General features: G+C 40.9%; 1 protein-coding gene across 1 annotated transcript; it reads right to left on the bottom strand.

Annotated features, from left to right (window-relative positions):
- Window positions 1–7321: 7321 nt before the first annotated feature.
- Window positions 7322–15554, bottom strand: LOC126391158 (zinc fingers and homeoboxes protein 1-like). The gene is made up of 8 exons (XM_050045686.1): window positions 15420–15554; window positions 13480–13814; window positions 12911–13374; window positions 12338–12550; window positions 11926–12141; window positions 10523–10687; window positions 9010–10233; window positions 7322–7605 (listed from the first exon to the last, which is right to left on the bottom strand). Exons 2-8 carry the CDS (start codon window positions 13685–13687, stop codon window positions 7324–7326), a joined length of 2772 nt encoding a protein of 923 aa, XP_049901643.1. The 5' UTR covers window positions 13688–13814; window positions 15420–15554; the 3' UTR covers window positions 7322–7323.
- Between the last annotated feature and the right edge of the window lie 26 nt (window positions 15555–15580).

The raw sequence follows: 15580 nt of genomic DNA, 5'->3' as shown, positions 1-15580 counted from the left end.
TACTGTTATCTGTAGGCTTACTGTGAAAGAAATTTGATTATAAGTTAAGCATTATATTTCAAAGAACAACTTTCAACTTGTGATGGACTCTTAGAAAATACAATCTGATGGTTCAGTTAAAACACTGTTAATACCCTCAACAGCAACAATAAATTCATCACATGACTACAGTAGCTACAGTGATGAAGAGTTAAACCTCAATGAAACAAATGTGAATAGTGATTGTTTCAATGGGACACTATGCACTACTTTCCACTCTGAATCTGCATTTATTCCAGACTGCTTCATTTCACATATATTCAAAGCAAAACATGCAAAATGTTGCTCACGAGCGCACATCTTTTGATCAAAATTTATTGGGTTTTGTCCTCAAACAAGTATAAAATATAAATCTTTTCTAAATCAAGCTAGAAATCAAGCCAGAGCCTCAACAACAGCTGGGATTTTAAATTAACATTGCACAAGTTGTCTGCCTCACAGCTGGTAGCTACAAGCTCAAGATTGCAAGGACTGCGGAAAGGGAAGTGTTAGCTTTCTAAAGCAAGCCTGCAGAGGCGAACGCACACACACATACCATGTTTAATCAGAGTTTATGACAGATACTCATTTCAGATGTACAGGCAGTGTGAAAATAACTTAGTGTAGATGGAAACGTCAGTTCCGTAGACACAGAATAACACCAGTTTGAACTGTTTTGGGTTTTAGGTCAACATTAACATCCTTTGCAGAAAGTCCAACCTCAAGTAAATCAGTTTCATTCCCACAATCCCCTCTGATCGTCAATCAGGTGTGTCAGACCAAGGTGGATTTTTACAGGACTGAAATCATAGCTTATTTTTTAAAACCTGGGTGTGAGGGACCAAATGGTCCTGCAAATACTTGTTGTCTTTAAATTAACACCTACCCATTTATTAAAGCAGAGAATACAGTTAGACCGTTATATGCCACGGTATTTGTGTCTACGGAACCAACTGTAACTTAATACCATAGCTGAGAGATCACTGTCATCACTCAGTAAAACAGGTGCTGAAGGATGAGTTGTATTGAAGCAGGGAACAATGAAAACTCTTCATTTCACGGTTAAGAGCAAAGCACGCTTGTTTGAAGCCATAACTTGTGGTTAAACTGCCAACAGGAAAAAATTAGATCAGAAAAACAGAAGGCGAAAATTCCACTGTCAATGAGCTTAAAAAACATTTATACATACAGTATATTACAACTGTGACAAGGTGTTTTTTTGCCAAAAAAGCTGGCTGCTGTAGAGTGAAAACATTTGAATCTCTGATTGCTGTAAGAAACATTCAACCATCTATCTGTCTAAATACAGAAAACGAGTGAGGACTATAGCAAGAAGTATAGCGAGAAGGATACAGACATGACATGTGCACAATAGGACATCAGGTAAACTACTCAGATCACAATGTTAGCTCTTAGCTCTACTGCACAAGGTTAACTGGGATACATGATGACTGTTGGATATAAAACCACAACTCAGGGAGAAGACACGCTATACATGATATTTAAAAATGAAGGTTTTTCAGACAGTTATATTGTAGTAGATCAGGCTGGTTCTGTTTCTACTTTCTAACAGACAGAAGATCATTAAAGGGGTACTCCAGCAATTTCTTACTGCCATTGGGGGGCTAATAAGAAACAGATAAAAAGAGATGGTCAAAATGTGTGCAGCAGAGGCTTAAACATCCTGACTTTAAGTCTATAGTTAGGTCAAGCTGCAATAATGCCCACTTTTTCCAAACCCCACACCTCCATTTTTTAGTGCAGGTTCACAGTTCAAATTTTAAAGCACCAGTGTGGAGGATGTAGTGCCATCTAGTGGTGAGGTTGCAGACTGCAACCTCTCCCCTCCATTTCCAAGCATGTGGAACACCTAATGGCCTTCACTTTAACATAAAAATGGGAAAGGCCCCTTTCTAGAGCCAGTTTGGTTTGTCCTTTCCGAGCCACTATCGAAAAATGGAGGGCTTCATAGAGGAGGACACACTCCCTATGTAGCAAGGGTGCAGGTTTCAGTTCACACTGGGGAGGAACACATGTGAAACGAGAGATTTTGGGGTCCTCCACAAGAATATTTTGAGCTTCAAACTATTAATTTCTTGCTCTCTGGTGAATTTATATACACAAATTTACACTTTTTCTGCATCAATTTTATTGGTGAAAATGTCTTTAATTTTGTCAAATAAAAGTCCTTATGTTTTTATTGGGTGAGTGACAACGACATGTCTAAATATTAAGAAAGGCCATGTCCCCACGTAGATATATAAATGGCTCACTCTACGCTAAGCTGAAAACACAATGCTTTGTTTCTTGTATTAAACACTGATGAAAACCTAATTATGAATGTTATATTCTGTTTCTGCTGTTAGATCCTGCCGAATCCCACACACTGCACCTTCAAGTCTGAGATGACCCTAATAACATCACTGTGACATTGTCGGGGTTATTTTGAGCCACAGAAGACATTACACAACCGTCATTTTTTAAGCTGAGTTGTACTCCTCATAATGAGTTAACTTCATGCGTAAAATCTGTGGAGTGCCCCTTTAAGCAGCTTTGTTGATTTTAAATAATTTAATGCACCTTTATACAACAATTTAGTTGTAAAGCCTCAAATCTGGACACATTATCAGCACCAAAAAAAAACAAAAAAACTTTTTCACCTTGCAACCAGGACATTATTTTAGCAATTCCTTCAACTAAGTGCATGTCTTCCTCTATTGAGTTCTGATTTCATATTTTTTGCAACAAAGTACCAAAAAGCCACTTGGGCAACACTGGCTGAACTCTAAAACTGTTTCTATTTCAAAAAACACTACTCTATTGTACATATCATATGAGGCTGTCTTGTTAACAAGCAATCCACTGATGTCTGGAAAGAGTTGTAAAGACACAGTTTTCATAGATAGAAACATATAAAACCATTCAAAACAGACAGACTATAGTAAAGACAGAGCACACTGTAAAAGACTGTGGGCTGGATACCTGGAGGCAGGATTAAGCCTAACCTGTGGACTAAAACAAGCTAACTGTGGACAGCCAGTTTGTAGCAGGTGTAGGAAGAAGTGGGCGCAGTACCAGGATTCATCAAAAGGGCACAAAAGATTTGCCGTAGAATAACTGCAATTGTTGTGATAACAGTTTAGAGCAATGAGCCAAAAATGTGCCCATGGTTGCAGTCAACTTGGAAATGAACTGGTATTATTACTGCTACACAAAGAATTAATCCCAGATTTGGCTTCTACTGTGCCAAGTATACCAGCCCAAAATATTGTATGTACAAAATGAGCAGTTGTTCGTCTTGATTATTGCATGCAGTATTAGACAAAAGGTATACCTTAACATTTTGAATTTGTTGTTTTTCATGACCAAGCACTTGTCACATTACACAAAAATGTATCAAGCTCTCCTTCGCTATAAAAAAAAAGCTATCATAGCTATCTTACAGCTAGCAGACAACATTGCTTTCAAGGTTACTCATTAAATTGCTTTTCGGACAGCTAAAGGTGCCAACGTGTAGTGTGACAAGTGCCTGGTGAAAAAAAATACATTAAAATTCGGAACACCAAGGTATCCGTTTAAGGACTTACAACAGAAGTTTCCAAAGTCAACTTCAGAGTATCTAGGCATCTTTTAGCGTCGGCAGAAAGCAGAGCTCGGTCATGCATCACAACTTAGTTTGAACAAGCCTTCCTTACGAATCACTCAACAGTGTGATTTCCAAAGCAAATTCTCTCTTATCGTCATCTGTCGAGAGTCGGTGAAATTCTGTTCAAACAAGCGTACGAGCCATGTAGGCACATAGGTTTATCTGCAAAGCTTCATCAGAGTCTCTCCCCTATTTGTGAAGAACCGTGGTCGAGACAGTTGTGGGACTATTGTCCTGTCGATTCAATGCGGTAAAGCGTGAGGAAAACAGTTAGAAAGAGGAGCATTATTTGGTAGACTTCCCACCACAGAGGGAATGCTGTGCTGCTTCTTCACAACAATTCCTTCCACGAGAGAAAGTGAATTTTCCAAGAATGTCTGTTTTAATTTTTCCGACAATTTCAGTCTTCTGAAGATGTCCCTATAGCCCTGTCTAGCTGTCTGTCAGATGTTGTAGGCATTGAGATAATTGAGACAGAGAATCGACAGGACACTGCTAACATTTACAGAAACATGTCTTGGGAAGTGCACATCATGAGTCTAGGCATTCATTTTACAAAAGTGAACTGGAGGAGAGGGGTAAGAGTCAGACGGGGGCATATGTGGGAGCATAGAAGGAGAGATGGGAGTAATTCCCATAGTTTAAAGCAACAATACAAAACATGACAACAAATATAACACGTGCATTTTCAAAAGGACAAAAGCTTAAAAATGGGGCTCAAATTGTGCAATTTAGCGGAAGAAAGCAATGGGTGATTGTTCTACTGGGTTTTTGAGCCTTACACACATCCAACTATGAAACAACACATATTGTTAGAAAAGTGGATAAATTGATTCCTCCTCCTGACAACACACAGAGGATAAAAAAAAGGCAAAATACTGGTTCAGTTTGTAGTCATACAAAACAGATTTGGTCTCTCAGAGCCATTTTATGGTATAATAAGAGATTAAGGTGCCAAATCAGGATTTAGTCCACCGTGTACACAAGTGGACAAAGTGCATTTTTTAAAAGTTTAGTTTAGGTGCTTCATGTTTATCTCTTCAGTGCAGACTGGAGTCAGATTATTATTTGAAATACTGTTTAAAGTGGAAATAGACAATTTGTTTTAACGTATCATTGAGGAGTAAATGTTGATTGCACAATGTATGCTATAGAATAATGACAGCATCAGTGTTTAGATGGGTTCCCTATCAGCGCTGGGCGATATGGAGGAAATCAAATATCAGGATGTTTTTGACCAAATACATCTGGTACGACTGGTGTCTTTTTGATAATCACCAGTAATGACTAATGGGGCAATAGAATAGCTAAAAGTTCATAAAATTACATCACCTTACTGTAATGCAGCCTTTGATATAATGTATTAATATAATATTGATAAACTGCCTAGCCCTAATTCCATTGAAGCCTTGCTGTCACTATGCAGCTATGTCTGCCACCCGGCACCATCTCCAGAGAAAATTAAGGCTCCATTTACGGCACAAAGGAAGTGCATCAACCATTGCACTACCGAAACAGGAAGAGGATGGCGCTTATGTTTTCTTGTTCTAGCTATTGGTAGCTATCCCCAGTTATCAAAGAGTATCAGTATAAGTTCTATGCACTTACTATCTACTAGTTAGTTTAGTGGAAATGGCAGACCACGAAGCAACCGAAGTAACTGTGGAAACTCTACCTGGCAAAAGAAAAGGAGCCCCTTCGCTAGGCTCTGAGGAAAACGGAAAGCAATCTGGATGTCTTTGCGGGTCATGGCTAAATGGTAACCCTAGATTTGTGAAATTCTCGTGAGCAGCTGCAGCATATTGTTATCTCGCTGTTTTATGGCATGTCAATGCTGTGGTTAAGGTCTGGTTAAGTTTAGGCACAAAAGCACTTGATTAGGGTTAGGGAACGATGATGGTTTAGGTTAGAATGACTTGAAACATGTAACATAAAATGTCATGTTTCAGATTTTTGCGAATCTGGGGTTACCATCAAGGCATGACTGGTTTTGTGACAGTGGTGCCAACGATAATACCACTAAGATATGATGGGAGGGGGTGTCTGTTTCCATTTTAACAGTATTTCTTAAAGTACGGGTCAAGACCCAAAAAGATTCACAGGCCTTGTTTTTGACATGAGCAGATGAGCCCAAACCTAAAGGCAAGGTGTTGGTGATTTGGTGGTGATTGCAGTCAAGGTGACAACTCATGGATTGACTTACTTTAAATTTACAACAGGGCTGCAGCTGGTGCTTACATTTACATGGTTTGGGAAAAACTTTGCAATGCTGCATCCCCCAGTTCAGACCATCAATTGTACCCATCAGAAACCTACCTCGAGTTCATTCTAAGCAAAACACTGCAGCAAACTATATCGGTTTCTATTGTCATTTCTGTGGACCCAAATGTCTGCCTCACAGTGGCCATTATTTTGTTCACATATGGTGCCTTGTAAACTGCAGCTCACTGCTTGGGAGACAACACATTCAACTTTGGAACAACAGCCTACTGTCTGAATCACCCTTAGCGCAGGATGTGTTCTATCAAAAGGTGAAAAATTACTTTAAAAACATTACTAGCAGTGCATACCAAACACATACTGTGGCGTTTTTCCATCAGATCTGTATGTGTTCAGCTAAAAAAAATCTATCTACTATTAATACTAATGAAAGAACAAGCTGCTATAAAGGGAAGACTTGAGTAGACATCCTGTGTTTTAAAAGCATCACGGCATTGGCATTCATTCAGCAGTAAGGTGCTTTGTCTCATATCGTTTGAGGCGTTTATCTCTGGGAGATAAAACACCCGGCTTTCAGTGTCATTATCGATCAGCTCAAACAACCTGCTGATTCACATCCGGTCCTTGCAATGCTCTTCACAGGTGCTAGAAAGAAAAGATACTGTAACATGTAAAATCAAGCAATTCCACAAGTAGATGTATGCTGTTTCACTGGAGACATTGCTCAGCAGTGACATCTAGTTGTGATACGATTTTAAGCACCTTTGTAAACACACATATGAGTCTTTTTTTATGTGTGTGTGTGTATGTGTGTGTGTGTGCTGTTAGTTTGGGACCAGGGATGAAACATTCATAACACTGGAGACTGAAGTTTGAATTTAGGCCTGCTGTGCACAAAACAGGCTCCAAAGAAATGCAGCATAACTAAATAAATCTCCCTCACTGGCTCCATTTGAGCAAGCAAGGAGTGCAAATTTAACAAGGGGCGATAATAAGTCTCACAGTATTTATCAGGTGCAATCAAATGTATCAATGTGTCTGGATACACCATCTTTTAAGGTACCTATTTCATCTCAACAGGTTTCATCATCTTCAGCTTGAAGATTGCACTTTATGGTATTCTTTTTGACAAAACATTTGTTTTTTAGGCTTTATCGAAGTTTGCTTCTTTCGCATGATTCTTTTTTGAATTGTTACAAATTACTTACAGTGAATACGATAAGTATTGAGAGAGTGAGCTAAAGCTAATAGTCCATGTGTTAGTTTCACGTAGACGTGATGTCAGAAATATTTAAATACAGTGAATTCATATTGCGAATGAGCACATGATGCAAATCAGTGGCAAAAGGACATGGTTTAGCTAACTGTCTTCCAGCATCTACCATACCACCATCTCTCTTGTAACATTCTGTAATGTTTCACCGTGCTCTCCACAATCATTAGTCTTCAGAGACCGACAAGGATTTCCTGACGCTACGTGACGGCTCCCAAACCTCACTGTCGTCTGTATCATCGCCGTCGTCCTCCTCATCTCCTTCATCGTCATCGTCCTCGTCTCCCGCTCCTGTGCCGCTCTGTTCCTCCGTGGCCATCGATGCCTCTCCTTGCATAACCCCTCCCTCTCCTGCTTCATCTCCATCTGTCCTTCCTCCAGTCGCCTCCACGAAGGGATCTGCCCCCATGTCCAAGCGTCGCTGGACCTCGGCGAACCACTCCCTCACCTTTTGACAGAGAGAGAGAAAGGTGTTAACTGTGTGATGACAGCAGGGCTGTAGCTACTATCACAGACAACAGAGTCATGTCCTCTGTGATATCTCTAGGAATTCATATAAATTTTATGTGATGACAGACTTTGGACTGAGGCATTAATAAAGTGAGTCAAAGTGGTCGACAGTAAGGATGTAGGATTTTGTTTTTGGTTCTTTCTTTTACAGTTTTGATCTTCATAGTGCCTGTTAACTGCTGTGTTTCATTTACAAGAAGATGAGTCTGCACTGCAAAACTAGACACATGTCACTTTATAGATATTTATGGCTAACTCTGATAATGTTTTTGGACTAAACATTTTAACATTTGTCTGTGTCAGACACAAAAAAAGAATAAACGATCAATTCAAAATAAACAGTATTTAGTATTCTCCACCTGAATTACATACTTGGCAGTTCAGAGAAAACTTTGATGTGACCTTTAGCCCACAGTGCAGGAAGATAACATCTACATAAATATAATGAATGGCTGTATAAACTCAATTTTCAAATACTCAAAAGTTTGGTTGGTAAAACATTTCACGGCTGGTTGGATTTCTGCCGGAGGACTTTGCTCTCATGAGCTCAGTATTTCCTGGTTACGGGCCATGTATCCTGATAACCATTCATTTAAGATTTTAAAAGTGTTTTCTGAGAGTGTTTATACATACATATTCCACTAAGAGCTTCCTCATGTCGGCTATCCTATATACATGTATTAAAATATGTTTTACGTACATTAAAAAAATACACAAATCCCAGTATTAAACAAGCTTAATGTGCAGAACATCAGTCAAACCTTTAGCTTGTTGCTCTTTATAATTCATGTTACTGGGGGGTAACATAGGGCCACACAATATAGTATTTTTTTAATTTCAATTTTTAATTGTATTTTTTATTTTTAATTTGCAGCATAATAAAAGCAATACAAAGGCAGAAATAAGTACACTTTAATATCTGTTGATTTATCACGTCACATTGTTATCACCATATTCAACATTACTGCATGTTTTCCTCATATTGTGCAGCCCGAGATGAAAGTTTTACACTGTGACTGATTTAGCTGCTCTGTCAGGCGGACGTTTCTCTTAAGCACACGGTAAACCAAATTCATATCATATACTGGGAATGTCATTGTGTCATCATTTCTCTATAAGAACTAACTACTACTAATGACTACCTTTGAGACAAATTTGTGATTATGGACTACATGAATAAATGTCACTTGATTTGACCGTACAGTGTGAGCAACTGGGAAACAAAATACACACTATAGATGAAACGGAAACAGCACATATGAAGGGATACAATGACAGGATACAAGACACAATGACACATACCTAAGTCTTCTCACATCCAAACAGAAAAGCATATCATTACCTGTTCGTAGCTCATGTTGGTCTTAGCGACAAGCTCATCCAGGTCCTGCTCATTGAGAAAACGGTACTTCATGTAGTACTCCTTCAGAATCTCCCTCCCACTCTTGAATTTCTTCGATGGGGGAAATCTATCCACATCTGTACTGGAGGAGGCAGACCTTCTTGGCTGCTTTCTGGTTCGAGACCGCCCCCAACCACGATTTCGGCCACGTCTTTTTCGACCGCCACCGCCGCTGCTTCCCATTTTATTGCTTCCTCCGCCATTTGGCCCTTCCACATTGCCACTTTGGTACTGAAAGAACCATTTCAAGTTACTGTTCTTCCACGAGTACCGAGAGTCCCCGAACCAGCTGACGATGTAGGACCGAGGGAGGCCGCTCTCCTCTGACAGCTGGTCGTATTCCTCTGGTGTGGGCCACTGGGTCCGCACAAAGGCACTTTTCAGAATATGGAGCTGCTCCGGAGTCTTTTTACTCTTATCTTTCATGTCTTTGTTGCTGCTGCTTGGCAGCTGCTTACTGCGACCACCTGGAGGAGTTTGACTACCTTTACGAGATGTGGAGGCAGTAGGAGAGGAAGAGCTGGGTCCTGCTCCTTCTCCTACTTTTGCTCCCTCTGTCTCCATCTTTCCTCCCTCTGAAGAATCCGGGGAGGAAGTACTGACAGATGGCATTTTTCTTCTCTCAGTGAACCAGGCATCAATCTCCCTCCGCGTCAGTTTAGTCTCTGTCCTCAGGCGGCTCAGTTCTTCATCTGATGGGGTGCTGCTCTTCTCGAAACTTTCCTCCAGCACCACCAGCTGCTCCGGAGTCTTCTCCTTAAACTTCTGCAGGGTAAAATCTGGGAACGTATTCCATGTTTTGGTCCGTGTCTCCTTCTCCTTCACAGGAGGAGTGCGCGGAGGATGAGGAGATGTGGGGGTCTCATCACTTGAGTCAATAACAATGGCGGTGCTTGCAGTGCTACCACAGCTGCCACTTCCTCTGCCCCCTCCATCGTGGAAAACAATGACATGGCTGTTTTTGGAGTTGCGCTGATTGTACCTGGTGTCACTGAACCATTTCTTGATCTCTCCCTTTGTGAGGTTGGTGAGCTTCATCAGCCGGGCGATTTCTGCATCAGTGACAAAGTGGTTTTTCAGGTAGCTGGCTTTCAGCTCTGCCAGCTGCTCTTTGGACTTCTTCGGCCGCAAACTGAATGTGTCAGCACTGAGGGCTGAGTTCTCCTTAGAAAAGGAAAGGGAGATGTATATGTTAAATAAGGGTTTCTAAAGTGTTATTCTGTATACAGAGGTACCAAATACCTGCTGACAGAAAGACAATATGTCTACAGATGAGTTGTGTGCAACTTTTTTGAGTTAACGCATACATTACATAAAACTGACAGAGACACCATGTAGTAATCTTGTGCCCTGACTGAGGTAAAAAAAAAAATAAAAAATCAGAAACTTGCTTGTTGACAGCACACGAGCAAAAAGTATTTTCCTGAAAGGCAACAGTATGTGCTGTCCCCACCTGTGGAGAAAGAGAGGGAGGCTGGACAGTGGTAGCCCGTTTCAGCTCACTGTTTGTTGGGGTGGGCTGGCAGGAAACTCTGCTGGAGCTCTGGGACTGGCTGGGCAGCCCTGCCACTGTCAGAGTGATGGGACTGGTCACTGGAAGGTGCCCCCCTGGGCCGACCTACACAGAATCATAAAATAGTGACACACAGAATGTGAGGATGAGACAAACAGGGGTGTGTGTGCAGTTTGAAGTGACTGTAGCCATAATTAAAAATACTTAACTGTATGGACAGAGCCCTAAACTGGTTTTTAGGTGTGTAACTGGATTTACACTTCTTGTAATTTGTGAAATACAAGTCAGAGCAAACTATTTACAGTGTATAGTTTATATTGGCCAGCCCTATTACAACTCTAAAGGCATAACTGCCTATTTAATCTGGTTCAATTAGGAAAAGTCAAACTCATGTCCATGTCCAATCTAAAGTTGTTAATACAATCCAAGTCAACCAACTTGTTTCAAGTTAAATTAAACTAGAATTACCACCTCGCGGTTGTGTACCTCCATAAACCAGTCAAGTTGCAGTTACAGTTTGCATCCATGTCTATCTGGACTCATATGTAGCAGTGACAGTAGACAAAACTGCAAATATGGATGTTGCTGCAAAGAAACTAAAACTTCTAAAACATTTATGCTTCACACAGCACGGAGGATCTATACACTCAGCAAAGTTTCAAGGTGGACACCCAAGATTAAAGTCACCATTTCAGTGTCTGACTAAATGTCTCCCCTTATGTTTCTGAGGTATGGCTTTGAATAATGTTTAGAAAAATCACATCATATCCTCCTAATCTCTTCATCATTTTATTCTATTAGACATTTCTTTTTGAAGTTGTGTCATAATTAGCACATGAATTCTTGCATTATGGCCCAAAACATGTTTTGTGAGGTCACAGTGACCTTGACCATTGACAACCAAAGTCTAATCTGTTCCTCCTTCAATCCAAGTGCATGTTTGTGCCAAATTTGAAGAAATTTCCTCAATCTTGAAGTACTGCATTCACAAGAATGAGACACGAGGTCACAGCAAACATGACGTCTGACCTGTGACCAGGTCGTCCTTGAGTCCAACCGGATATTTGTGCCAAAATTTGAAGAAATTGGACGACTCAAAAAAACATAATGTCTCCAACCAAAGCCACTTAAAATGAAGCTGTGTCAAGCGGATTTTTACTTGAGTCACATCAATTAAGACCAGCTAAAGCAACGTTTAATCAAACCAAAGGAGGCGATTTAGGTCAATGTCAATCAAACCAAAGCATGTCAGAGCTATACCAGTCTTCAGATGACTGGGTTCAAGACAAGGCAGATCAAAGCTGAGTCCTGCTAGATATGGCGTGTTTTCTTTCCTTACCTACCTGTGTGAACACCAAGCCGGGCTGGCCCACTATTTGGCAGGTCTGAAGAATAGACTGCAGGCCGTTGGCAGCTGCCGAGAGCTGATGAGCAGGTATGACAGTGATGGTCTGAGGCACAGTGTGCACCGTGCCGTTAAACTGTTTCCTCCGGGCCTCCTCCACTTCCTCTGGAGTCCAGCTCACACCGTGCTTCAGCCGCTGGGCTGAGAACCACACCTGGGTGTAGAGCAAGTTAATTTGACTCCACCATTTACAAAAAGGCAATATTCAGTAAACCTCAGACTTACATTCTAAATCAAGATTTGATGTGGCTTCTTACTCAATACAATACACAGAGTAAGGAGCTTGTTTGTGTTTGTTTTATGTGTCATATGCTATAATCTACCCAAAACACCATCCAACTTTCATCTACCTTGATCTGCTCCTCTGTGAACTGTGTCTGTGCTGCCAAGCTGCTAATCTCAGCCATGGAGGGGTAAGGAAACTTCTTGTATGTGCTACCCAGCAGGGGGTTGGTGTCCATAGCTGCACTGTAGGAGGGGATACTACTGAGGGGAATCAACAGCTGAGGCTGAGCTGCTGCTGCTGCTGCTGCATTCTGCTGGGCCTGGAAAGCAGAAAGCACCTAAAATAAAGACAGAGAGGTAGGAGATGAGAAAGGTCTTGACTGATAATGCTATACAGTGGCAAAGAGGAGACACTGCTCAAGATCTGCTCGGCAAGCTGCAGTCTCTGAACAAGGCATTGGATATCTATCAGCTGCAGGGCTGCTGTTGACATCTAACCTCTCCGGTTGGTAGGCTTTGTATAATGTTGAGGATTTCTAGCAATGCTAGAAATCCTCAACATTATACAAAGCCTACCAACCGTTTTTAAGTGCAGAAAACATGCATTACTCTTTCACAGATAGGAGTAAACAGAGTATTGTCACACCCATGCTACTGCAGTGACTTTACTATACCCTTGTATAATCAAGACTCTGTACCTGTGCCAGTCCAGCAGGCAGAACTGTGGGGTTTAAAGTTGATGATTTCCTCTGCTGATCTGAGGACTGGTTGACCAGCAAGCCGCCTCCCCCGAGCTTCATGGAGTCGTGTAGCAGCATCTCCACAGGCGTCATCGGCCCAAGAGGAGCTTCGATGGGTTCCTGCTCTCCTCCCACTTCTCCCTCGCCACCAACGCCGAAACCTTCCACCGCCTCATCTGCTGATTTCAGGGACACGGCGATCCTCTTGGGTTCAGATTTGGTCTTCATCCTCATAATGGGGGTCTTGCTGAGGGAAATGGCAGCCACCGCGGCAGGGTCTGCTCCTCCCTCCTCGGGTGTATCACACTGTTGCTCCTGGGTTGGCTGTTCACTGCTCAGATCCTCTGGAGGGTTTGTAGCACTACGTTTGAGTGAGGGGGCGAGGACTTCACTGTCCTCTACAGCAGAGATACTGGGCTCATCTATGATAACAGTAATACATTTATTAACACAGTTTGTGGATATTTCAGACTAACAATGAACCATTGCCATATACACACGGGAGAATGGGCCAAAAAGAATCTCACCTGTATCTGGAGGGGTGGGGACAACCACTACTGCCTGACTCAGCTCCTCTGCAGTCGGCCCCTCCTCTGCTCCCTCCTTTATCTTCCCCTCCTCCTCCTCTGCCTCTTCCTCCTTTGTCTTTTCTGTTTTCTCTTCTACCTCTTCCTGCTCCACTACATCAGAGGGCAGCACCATGCAAGGTGTGGTCGATTTCCGGCGGCTCGACATCGTCAAAGCAAACTCTGCCTACTTTTACTCAGGGTGAAGAAGATCTGGGACAGAAGGGTTGAGGCTCACATGTCTTTGGTCAGGTGGTTTTGCTCACATGCGACATGAGTCCTTGGATTATTTATTTCTGGTGAAGGAAACATCACAAATATGAAAATGTCATTAGTGATTTGTCATAAAAAGATTTAACTGTTGGATGTTTTATACCAAATACTTCTTTGACAATTGGCCTTACACAGCTTCTTCGATTTTATAAGTCAATAAAATAAATTGTGAGAAGTGGTTTGTCTTTTTGGGGGGGAATTATGACCTATTTAAACAAATGAAATAATTTTAAGCCCTCATGCTTTATGACAATACAGTTCCCATTAGTTTTGACTTGAATGAGACTCAATAATTATTTCACAAAACAACCAATAGATTTATAAGTAGTTAGTTGCATCCCTACTTACAACCTTGGTGTAGTAAAACAACAATACATACTGTATGCATATGTATGCAATTATTTCTAGAATTCAATATAAGTGCACATTTTCAGTCATAGAGAACAAACCTAAAACTCAACAAAATATTTTCTTTGTCGACTAAAAACATGATACTTCATAAGTAAACTGTGTGTAAATACACAGGTGAAAACTGCCCATGGGGAGGAAACATGTTGTTGCACTTAATTTAGTATGATGACTAATAGCATGATGTAACAGATTGAACAACTGCAGTTTTATATGAGATTTGCTTTTATCACAAATAGTAAAAAAAAAAATACAAAAAAGCTGCAAGATATGTTCACATTAATGGGCAATGCTACGACCTGCAATCAATAAGCAAGTCGATCATTTTGCAATAAGATTTTTTCCTGTCATGCACTGATTTTTCTGTTTTTTTTTTATTATATTGTTCCTTTGAATGTAATTGAATATCTTTGATCTGTTGCTCAGACAAAATAAGCAACTGGAAGATTTGTGAAACTGTGATGGGCATTTTAAAATTATTTTTACATTTTATGCAACATCATTTATAAATGAAGAACTAATCATGGGTTGCAGCCCTATTTGAAGCTATTAATTCAGACAACTGAGATTTATAAAATCCTGACACAATATGAAACCACATGAAAGACAACTATAGAACTGAACTCACACCCACATCTTCATTATTAGTGTCTTATTCTATTTAATTTACAATATGATGAAGTGTATCATAGGGTAAATCCAGCTTAAGTCAATTTTTTGGTCTTCCAACAGTAGCAGGGCTCATATTGTATCACCAGAATATTTTAAGCAACACCAGGATATGACTAATATTAATCATAATTTCACTTGATGATTGCCGCCTTAATTACGACTAAGTCACTAACTGTGATAGAGGTGTTGCAAATGTATAATATAATGCCCACTTGTAAGACAACACAACAACATGCCTGGGGTTCATGATTTATTATTGCTGGATGAGTCGGTTGAATAGATTGCATAGTGTTAACAATAACGTTACTGTGTGCAGCATGCTATTCTGCACTGCCACCATGAGATTATTTGCATTAACAGTTAGCACATCACTAACAATTTCGAGGTATGAGCTAGCTAATTCCTTAAAGTAACGTCAAAGCAATAAATTAACATAACAGGACATGTAACTTAGCTCTACAGCACGTAGCATGTATATGAGGAGGGCCACCTAGCCGGTGTTAGCCGGGGCAGTCATTATTATTGATCATGTCTGGCGGTAAACTTACTGGAACTACTGAAATGTGCACTGTGTTGCTACCAGGCTGTCGAGACGAGGCGACGAGTAATTTCCTGGGTCTCAGCAGAGCAGCCTTCTGGTTCTGTCCGGTGATGTGTCTCCTTTCCCCGGCTAACCATTCAGCCCCAGCCTGGCCGGGACTACGGCAGC

This window comes from Epinephelus moara, chromosome 6, assembly GCF_006386435.1.
Source record: "Epinephelus moara isolate mb chromosome 6, YSFRI_EMoa_1.0, whole genome shotgun sequence".
In the NCBI taxonomy this organism is placed as follows: Eukaryota; Metazoa; Chordata; class Actinopteri; order Perciformes; family Serranidae; genus Epinephelus; species Epinephelus moara.
Note: the sequence above shows the minus strand (reverse complement) of the source record. Positions and strands in the feature narration are given on the sequence as shown.